Genomic DNA, 10,644 nt, shown 5'->3' with positions numbered 1-10,644 from the left:
TCTACTTGAGGGCAATTGGGTGAAGCATCAATTGTTGAGTTGATCATTGCTCTTTCAAGTTGTATTGTGACATGACCATACACAAAACCAACAAATCCAAAACCATTCCTCCCACAAAAGCTCCAAGCTAGAGCCAAAAAGAAACAGGAAAACAAAGCTACTCTAGTTCCAATAATTACCACCAAAAACGATTTTGAAAAGAGCATTTAAGAACAAAAGGCGGGATTTGCTAAGAGGTGCTCTTCAATGGACTTGAACAGTCCCATAACCCTGTCAAACCAATGTTATTTTATTTAGATTGGAGATTAATCGTTCAAATCTATAATATATTTTACTTTGAACACCATAAAGAAACTCAATCAGGAAGACCCCAATCAAGGGTTTTAGGACATAATCTTTTCTAATGGTTTAATTTGAAAACCATACAAAAAAACAAACCGTTTTGAAGTGCATCCAGTTATAGTTTGCAATGAGTTAGTGAATAACTTTTCCACTTCAGACTCATGTCTGTCAAATTTGTCAATTAGCGGTGATAGAAATAAAATAAAAAAAAACTTTGAAGGCAACTGATACAAGATTATTAGATTTGTAACGAATGGATTGAGCCTATTTTATCTCTACCATCACAGTTAGGTTAGGATTGGCATCACATGGGCAAAAGCCAAACAAATAAATAAATAAAAGAAAATCAGAGAAGAAAACAACGTTTTCTAGAAAAGTATAGTGTTACTTCCACCTTAAGATATAGAATTTTCCGTACTACGGCGGTCAATGACAGGTATGCTTCGTTTGAAGTCTATTATTATATCTAGAATCTTGACTTAGTCAATCTCTATGAAAGTCACTAAATGTGATTTTCTTCTAGAAGTGGGGCCAGTCCAAAGTGGAGCGCTACGGATAGATTGATCTTGAATTCTTCGTCAGCGAAAACAACTAAACCATTACACACCCATTTCCTAGAATCTATAAATACCCATCCCTTGTTGCTCAACATCTTCACAGCAAACTCAACAGTCTTCTTCTACCTTCAAGCAAATCTTTCTCCTCCATTTTCAGATCTTTCCTCTTAAAATCAGTCATGGGTGTCACTACCTTTACCCAAGAATTCACAGCCCCAATTGCCCCATCAAGAATGTTCAAGGCTTTGATTCTCGATTCCCACAATCTCATCCCCAAGATTGCCCCCAAGGTATCAAGAGTATTGAGTTCATCGAAGGAGATGGAGGTGTTGGAAGCATCAAGCAGACTAACTTTGCTGAAGGTAATTATCATCTTTAGTCCATGATCCGCATACTCGAATTTGCCTTTCTTATCAATTCATACTATAGTGATTCTAAGCAAGAGTTTCAATTTATGTCAGGTGGTCACTTGAAATGTTTGAAACATAAGATTGATGCTCTTGACTTAGATAACCTCGTTTGCAAGTACACCTTGATTGAAGGTGGTGTGATCTTTGATAAAATAGAATCGGTAGTATACGAGGTCAAATTTGAGGCTTCAAGCAATGGCGGATGCATTTGCAAGATGTCTAGTGAGTATCACACGAAAACTGGTGTGGAGCTCAAGGAAGAGGACATCAAACAAGGCAAAGAGAAGGCTATGGGTTTGTACAAGGTGGTCGAGGAGTACCTTTCTGCCAATCCTGATGTCTATGCTTGATGCTCCTTTTAATTAAACCATCTGCTTTCGGCAAAAACTCTGAGGAGTTATCATTTGTTTTTCCTTTTTGGGCCATGTTGTATGGAATTTGCTTTGGGAGATCCAAGTCTTGGGTCTTAAGTTCTTCCGGGATTTATCAATTTGGAATAAACAAATTTCTTTGTGAAGTAATAACAAAGTTTTCTGTGACTACTTTTATTTTGAATTCACTTATGATCCGTCAAGTTCGGGGCCCAACTCCATATCAGAAGATGCCCAAATTGTTGATTGAGATTTACTAATCCGCGACGCGCCTTTTGCTTCTTTATAACCATATTCCAGAACAAAGGGAACTCGCAGCAAAAATGCTGTGACATAAAAACAAAATTTATGGCCTCATATGTGACCTCAGAGATAGGCCCGTTATTGTTGATGAAACCATACAAGATGATGGTTATTTGATGTGGATATTACCTTATACATCATTCAATAAAATCTCTCCGAATCGATGTGAGATTTAAAGATGTCACAAACTCTTCCACTTAATAAAATGATGTGCTCGTTATTGTTGGCATAGATTGCCTAGTGATACTCATATTATTTAATGTGTAGCGCAATCCATTTATGTCCCTTTCATCATCATAAAATCTGTCTGAATCCTTTCACCTTAGTGATCACTCCTTTCTCCTTTTGCTGATGGCGCATGGCACCAGAGAGACAGGCAGTTTCTAATGATCCATTCACAAGGCTAATAAGGACGGACGTAGCGACCCATGTTGACACGCATAACAAAAGCTTCAAGGACGGGACGCAACTTGGAATTCTGTTCTCAGTTTTAATGACCCCACTTCCCATTGCAAAGGGTGTACGGATCTAGTATTTTATTTCTAAATGGGTCGAGTTATCAAGTGTCTCCAGCACTTATTACATTTGGAATAATTCAATTTTGAAAACACTAACTCTTCATGAAACGCAGTCAGTGCATTGAAAAGTGTTTAATTTTTTGACTGATTAGTGCTTTTGGGATACTTATTAATAAGCTCTTTTTTTAATTGTGTATCCCACTATATGACACAGTTAGGTATCACAATGATCATTTCGAACCTGTGCGGTATAATTGTGTTGTGTTTTACTGTAGTTGTGCTGCAAATTGTGTTTAGCAATATATGTTTTACATTTTTAGCACCTCAAAACCAGGAAAAGGCAACTTTTGAAAAGTGATGTAACTACTGAAGCGCTGCTAGGGCCGAGAAAAATTGTCTGGTGACCCATAACCCAAATCAAACCAGCGGATTTTTCAGGCTCTTATACGCCCGGGTGGGGCCACCGAGCCTGAATTTATAATTCAATTCGAGACGCGCGCTTTTTGAGGCTTCAAGGCACATGACGGATAGCGATGGAGCTGCTATTAGGATTTCTTTTAGGGCTAGAAGGAAATATATGATAGCTTAAGCAACTGATGTATAAATATGATACACTCGTGTAGTGATGAATGATGATCACCAATGCAGATTACTTGGGCTAAATCCAAGGTAATGCATAAATTATTGAATTGCTTATTGCTCTTTCAGGATTTATTGTGGTGACCATACACAAAACAGAAAATCCAACACTATTCACACACACAAGTTCCAAGCTAGAGCGAATAAGAAACACGGGAAAGAAGTCCGCTCAAGTTCCAATAAAATATCACCACAAAGAATTTAAAAAAGAACATTTAAGCACAAACACTAGGATTTGCCAAGAGGTACTCCTCAATGGACTTGAATAATCCTGTACCCCTATCTTTGCCTTGCTTGATATCATCTTCCATGAGCTCTGCACCTTCCTTAGCATGATATTCATTGGTCATCTTATAGACACATCCATCATTAGCTGATGCTACGAAACTTCACCACTCATAGACGATGAAATCAATTTTGTCGAACTTGATATCACTATTGATCAAAGTATATTTACAATAAAAGTTCTCAACATCAAGAGCGTCGATCTTGTGCTTCGTGTACTCGATGTAAGCACCTATTACATACATTCACAAAAGTATAAATATTAATTTCAATTTCTACAGTCTATTAATGACCTTGACATGGCAGATAAATATCTATCATCTGACTTACTTTCACTGAAGTTGGTTTGCTTAATGCTACCAACTCCACCATCTCCCTTAGTGAACTTGATACTCTTACTGACCAAAAAAAAAAAAAAAAACTCGATACTCTTGATGCCTCCGGGGACAATTTTGGGAATGTTGTTGTGTGAGTCAAGGACCAAAGCCTTGAACATCCGGGATGGAGAAACGGCTGATGTGAACTCCTGAGAGTAGGTGACAGCTCCCATGTTTGTCCAGTAAGATGCACAAAGAAATGAAATCGAGTAGGAAATGGAAGGATTTGGTGTGATTTCTATTGAAGAAGGCTTGAGCTGATGAGGATGATGAAGAGTTCCACTTGGTATTAATAGGCAAGCTAATTGTTTAGCAGTCCATAAGCATTCAAAGTCCCAAGCACTCCGAATTGAACTGTTCACCCTTGCTTTAAGCCTTTCTTCCTTTTTCCTGGGGCGGAGCCCCCACTAATCTAGAAGATTAAGGAAAAGGCCAAGTTCATTATCAGATCAAACATGAAGGATTATAATTCTTTGTTCATATCGTGTTCACCGACATGGTGGGTGGGGTACAATTTAAATGGGCGATATTAATAGCGATATCAATTTCACATATACAAAGAATCACATAGAAATTATTCATCATGCCGACAATGTACTTTTCCGTACTTTAATTACGCCCTTATATATAGCTCACATTCATCATTTAGGATTCTCCAGACATTTAATCATGTTGACTACTACATTCTCAAGTCACTATCCGCATTGTTCGATATATTGACATAAATTCACGGCTATGATATTATTTGTCCAGCATTGCATCAAAAGAATTTTTTATATAATATGCACTGAGGTACAACTATAATTCTAAAACCATTAATAATTGAATATAATGAAATGCAACATGAAAGAACACCTTCAACATTAGAGCCTTTAATATTGGGATATATGAGATATGTGAGTTTTCAGGCCGTGTCTGATTAACTTTTATTTACTTATGTTCCTCCATATATCATAATCTATCCAATCAAAAGTAGGGAGGTCTGTTGTTACTTTGTCTTTCAAAAATACCTTATCCAAACATGCTAGCCATCGATTGTTAGCTCAAGAAATAAATAATTCATATAAAGGAGCACTAGGCTCTAATGCCAATGGATGTTGGCTAATAGTATCACCTAGATGGGTGAATAGATGATTTCAAAAAACTTGACAAAATATTGTGGAACTAAAAGTGTCAAGTGGCGTGATTGGGCGAAATGGTGTGTTAATATAAGTAAAATTTGGTTATATCAAGTAGTGCAGTTCGCTCTATTAGGAAATAAATAAATATAAGTAAAGAGATAGAGAATGATGCATTTGTAGTGTTATAGTTATTCGGCTTAGTGCAAGCTTACGTCTACTCTCCTAAACTAATAGCCACTGATAGACTAGATTCCATTAGCAATCTTTGGAGTAGTTACACAGTAGTACGTGTTGTTTCTACTTGAAGTGCTTCTATACAAGTTGGTGCGGTTTATACCCAAATCTAATAGATCACACAATCACCCACGCACTACTACAACAATGATACACTCCTCTTTTAGATTACAATTAGTGATAAGCAATCTTACTAATGGAACTCTCGCTTGACAAGTCAACAAGAGTATAAGTGTACATAGCTCTTTCTATGTCGTTGGTTCTTCTTCTTCTTTAGTGTAGGTCAATCTTCTTATATAGTCTTTTGTGTCCAAACTAGCCGTTGGATAATTTTCAAGAAAATCAGTTTCGCCATTGAAGATAAGCAATCAATCCACCGGAGACCTAGTCATCCATACAATCATATCTTCCAACAACCTTGTTGCCGCCTTTTTACCAAATGATTGGATTCTGCCTAAAACAATCTTACAGAGATCCAAACTTGTGACTAGCTGTTAAAAAAATCTGATAAAGGTCGTCATGGGATATCTTTATCTAAATCTTCGTAAGCTTTTGATATGCATTTGTGTGTAGGTAATATAAGCACTTCGCTTAAATCGATAGTTCAACTTCTCGGTAATATCAGACTTCCGCTTATATTAGGCGGCCTGCTTATATCAAGCTCGCGTTGATATCAGACTCCGATTATACCAGACGCCACGACCATATTTAGACAACCCGGTTATATCAAGCTTTACGATTATATCAGGTTCCCTAGTATATTAAGCACTCCACCCATGTTAGCAATTCTCGAGTACATTCAAGCTGCTCGCTCTTATTCTACTTACGATTTTGTCATCCATTAATCTTCCTCAATATCTCAGTGATCTAAGACTATATAAATTGTTTTCCATGTTCAGTATCTCCAAGTCTCCACGAACTTCCCTTTCTTCATGACTTGTTCACCTCTATAAAAGTCCATCCAATTATTATCAATCTTTCACAACATACTCTACATCCCTTTGATATCGACAAAGTATATCAACTTCACTCTTGCTTCTTTCTTCTGGTCCTTCTAAGTATATTAGCAATAGGCTCTACCTTACCGTTCATATATCCATGGTACTTGAAAACTTTACCGAAAATCTCATTTTAGGCTTGTTCTCCTTCTATTTAGGTACCTCCAGCTTGTGGACATGCCTATGCCCGATGCGTTTTTTTTTACCATTGATAGAGAACTAACACCTTTAGACGTCTGATTAGGACACCATCTCTATAAGGGCCTGTGTATCTTTTAGCTAGTTACTTAATCATCAAACACATGAGTAGTCTTTGATCATTCTTATCTTCAAAACATTATAAGGAATTTTCCCAACAATCAGCAAGATTCTAAATTAATGGATCATGCTAATAATATATTGTAATTTGAAAACCATTAAAAAAAACTGAATCACAAAGACCCCTAATGAATAGTTTTTGGACATGATATTTTATAATAGACTCGGCGGATGTGCCAACATTGTCGGTCGCACATCGAAGAAGAAATGAATCATTTTCATTTTTTAACAAAACAATCATGTTGCTTCTATTCTACCACAACAAATATGAAATATTCAAAATTTCCGTACTCACGGTCGTCAATGACAGCTATGCCTCACTCTAAGGGCATTTCTTCATATGATTTAATAATATTCAGACTTTAGTCTATCTTTTCCTATACGTGTTTTGATCATCTAGAAGTGGGGCCAGTCCACACCGGAGTGCTGCGACCATATTGAAGTTGAATCCTTTGTCGGCTGAAAACAACTAAATCCTTGCACACGCATTTCCTAAATTCTATAAATACCCACCCATTGTTGCTCAGCATCTTCATTGCAAACTCAGGGACTCTTCTTCTCCATTCAAGCAATCCGTTTCACCCTCATTTTCAGCTCTTTACTCTAAAAAACAAACATGGCTGTTACTACCTTTACTCAAGAATTCACAACCCCGATTGCTCCTTCAAGAATGTTTAACGCCTTAATTCTTGATTCTCACAATCTCATCCCCAAGATTGCCCCCCAGGGTATCAAGAGCATTGAGTTCATCGAAGGAAACTGAGGAGTTGGAAGTATCAAGCAGACTAACTTTGCTGAAGGTACTTATTGTCCTTACTGAGTGATGCCCATACTTGAATTCATCCTTCTTATTGATTCATATTAGTGATTCTAAGCGTGAGTATTAATTCAGTGTTTGTTATGCCAGGTGGCCACTTGAAGTATTTGAAACATAAGATTGATGCTCTCGACTCGAATAACCTAGTATGCAAGTACACCTTGATTGAAGGTGATGTGATCTTCAATAAAATTGAATCCGTTGTCTATGAGGTCAAATTTGAGGCTTCAAGCAATGGTGGATGCGTATGCAAGATGTCCAGTGAGTATCATTTGAAAGCTGGTGTGGAGCTTAGGGAAGAGGACATCAAACAAGGCAAAGAAAAGGCTATGGGTTTGTACAAGGTCGTTGAGGAGTACCTTTCCACCAATCCCAATGCTTATGCTTGATGTGCATTTTAATTAGATCTGTTGTTCTCCAAAAAACATTGGGTGAGGATTTTTCAGTAATCTTTTCTTTAGGGGCATGTTGTATTGAATTTGCTTTGGGAGATCTAAGTCGATCAGTTTGTCACATTGAAGGAAATCGATTACTTCGAGAAATAATAATGAAGTTTTATGTTACCAATTTTGATTTTGAATTCGTTTATAAGCGGGAAGCTTAGGGACAAACTTCCCACGCGCATTTTTTTTTTTTTTGGTCGAAAATGCTACCGATATATTAGCTTAAGAAGTCTTGGAATACATCGGAGCGTTACATTCGGAAATTAAAATATTCAATAAGGATAGAGGGGGTCTATGCACCCAATCTAAAGGAAGTTGCTTTAAGCGATGTGCGCGTACCAGCCAATCAGCGGCCTGATTTACCTCCCGGGGACAGTAAGAAACATAGACATGGCGGCCCATTCGAAGCTCCTGTTGGCACCTTGGTATAATATTTCTCAAGTTCCATGGGATCTCGGCCCGGCCCAGAACAGAGTCCACTACCACTGAACTATCACTTTCGCATAAGAAGTGAACTGTTTGACTTGAAGACTCCTGCACGTGAGACTTCGACCATTCAGAGATAAAGAAGAGCCCGTGCAAAAGCGCTTCTGCTTCCGCTTGTTCTGCTGAAGAAACCCTAGCCTCCGCTGCAAATCCATCGACAACGACGCCCTCTTTATTTCTGACGATGCCGGCTACAGAACATATGAATTCGCCTGGTACCCATGAAGCATCCACGTTCAATTTCAACTCTCCATCTCCGGGTGGTTTCCATTTCTCTGGTAAGTGCTGATTTGTAGTTCGGTTTAGGTTTTGCTTCGTTCCTCCACTGAAAGCTTGATTTTGGGTATGAGCAAGGTCAATTACTTCCGCTGAGTTTGGAAGTTTATCTCGGAAGATCCGTGCGTTCCGCGCTTTCCAGATCTGCCAGAGCACCCATGCGATGAACTCACGCTCAGGTGAGGTTCTTCTTGATACAAATTCTGTCATCAGCCATTGATCAATTCTTCTGATTTGTTTCATCTGAGTCATGCTCTGTATTCTATTATCTCGCCATATCTCCTTAGTCCATCTGCACAAGAGGAAAACATGTTCGGTTGTTTCTATTTCCGTGTGACACATCTGACAGAGAGGGTCGGGACTAATCTTTTTTTTGTGGAGGTTCTCTCTGGTGGGAATGGCATTTTGACAAATGCTCCACAGGAAGGTTCGGATTTTCGGTCCCACGCGCATTTGAAAGAACGATTATCATCTCAGCATCATAATTGCTAGTGCTCAAGCTTTATCAACTATAAGATGCTACTAAAGCTTTGAATATTGGCAAACATGTCGATTAAATGCACCGCTCATGAACCGGTCAGACCATTGTCCTGAACTTCGTTAAGGGAGAATTTCCACAAACTGCCTTGTCCATTCTCAATCTGATAGTTAGTGGGAGAGTGATATGAGAACCTCCGAATCAAAAATGAATAATACATCTTGTTAAAAAATTTCTTTAAATTGGTGTATGCTATAACCTCGAGTGGTTATTGAGAACCTCTGAATCAATGTCTTTCAGGTCGATTTAAAAAAAAAATTTGGTTACTTTTGTGTATAATCTTATTAAATTTCCAATAAATAAATAATGTGTTTAATTATTCTCTAATGTGTTCATCATAGCCAGTTGCACTTTTACAGAATTATAGGGCATGCATGTTTTCGTTCTTTTTTTTTTTTTTATGAACAGAAAATTTGTTTTTTTGTTCCTAAAAAAAAGCACGTAAACGCGTTGTTTGCATTTTTGTTCCCATCACAAAAAGAACACTTCACCGTAAAACCCGCTCTATTTTCTTATTTTCTTCTTTCTTTCTTTTTGGCTCGGTCGTCGCCCGCCCATGGTCGGTGATCGCCATCGTGGCCTGGGCGACCTCACCTGAAGGCCGCCGGCCTCGACGAGGCCGAGTGTCGAGGGCCGGCGAGGCTTGGCCTCGCCGGATCTGGGCGAGCCCGAGCTCGCCTAGCCAAGGGGAGGTCGAGCCTTGCCCAACCACGACGAGGTTTGTTTTAGCCGGGTCGGCAAGCCTCGCCGTGTCCGGGCGAGGCTCTATCATCGGGCCGATCGTCGGGCCTCCCACACCAATCGAAAGAAGAAAATAAAAAGAAAGGAAAAAGGAAAATTAAAATTAAAATATTAAAAATTAAAAGAAACAAAAAAAGAATAAAATCTACCAAACGTGTTTCTATTCATTTTTTATTCTCGTAACAAATTTACCAAACACATCTTTCTAGTCAAAAATTGTTACCCTAACAAAAACACTTTTTTTCTATTTCTGCCCTGAACAATTTTAACGTAAACGTTACCAAAACGCGCCAAATATAATGTGCGAACTAGCATAGCTGGGCGATTGCATTATCGTCATCTCGCATATGGATGAATTTTTACCAAGAATAAGGACCATTAGCTATTATTGGTCATTCCCAAGTTCTAGGAATGTAATAAAGTTTTTTTTTTCTTTTTAAAAAGTCTCAGAGTTTAAATAATGCCACTTAGATTTGATCTTGCATCTGCCCCTTGTTTAAGCTTGATGAGATAGATACATTAATTTTAGTTGTTATTCGACTGAGATGGACTTAGTTATATTATCTTTTATTATTGTTAATGGAGAGAAGAATGATTAATGCACTTTATTAGGTAAAAACAAGCCTTCTAATAAAGTTGATCTCAAAAGAGTGATTACGTTGATTACTATTCGAAAAATTGCTCAAAAATCATAAACCTATTATACTTTTGTCAATTGAGATCTAAACTTTTCAATTTTGCCAATTGATTCTTTAAATTTTTTTACTATTTGCCATTGAATCAATTTGGCAATTTTGCCTAGAATTGTGGGACGTGGACACCTGAACGTCCCACATGACAATAGCCCAATATTGATATAGACAAATTTAC

General features: G+C 37.9%; 2 protein-coding genes and 1 long non-coding RNA gene across 3 annotated transcripts; all 3 read left to right on the top strand.

Moving 5' to 3' along the window:
* Positions 1-984: 984 nt before the first annotated feature.
* Positions 985-1,826, top strand: LOC104415195 (pathogenesis-related protein STH-21). The gene is given in 3 exon segments (XM_010026447.3): positions 985-1,192; positions 1,195-1,261; positions 1,361-1,826. Coding segments are annotated over 3 exon segments (480 nt in total). The 5' UTR covers positions 985-1,078; the 3' UTR covers positions 1,660-1,826.
* Positions 1,827-7,026: 5,200 nt separating this feature from the next.
* Positions 7,027-7,788, top strand: LOC104415194 (pathogenesis-related protein STH-21). The gene is given in 2 exon segments (XM_010026446.3): positions 7,027-7,273; positions 7,381-7,788. Coding segments are annotated over 2 exon segments (483 nt in total). The 5' UTR covers positions 7,027-7,089; the 3' UTR covers positions 7,680-7,788.
* A 492-nt stretch (positions 7,789-8,280) lies between these two features.
* Positions 8,281-8,937, top strand: LOC104437858. The gene is made up of 3 exons (XR_005545223.1): positions 8,281-8,497; positions 8,574-8,674; positions 8,877-8,937. It is a non-coding gene; the product is annotated as an uncharacterized LOC104437858 (long non-coding RNA).
* Positions 8,938-10,644: the final 1,707 nt, after the last annotated feature.

Source organism: Eucalyptus grandis, chromosome 8, assembly GCF_016545825.1.
Source record: "Eucalyptus grandis isolate ANBG69807.140 chromosome 8, ASM1654582v1, whole genome shotgun sequence".
Lineage (NCBI taxonomy): Eukaryota > Viridiplantae > Streptophyta > Magnoliopsida > Myrtales > Myrtaceae > Eucalyptus > Eucalyptus grandis.
This window is presented reverse-complemented; position numbering and strand designations above follow the sequence as displayed.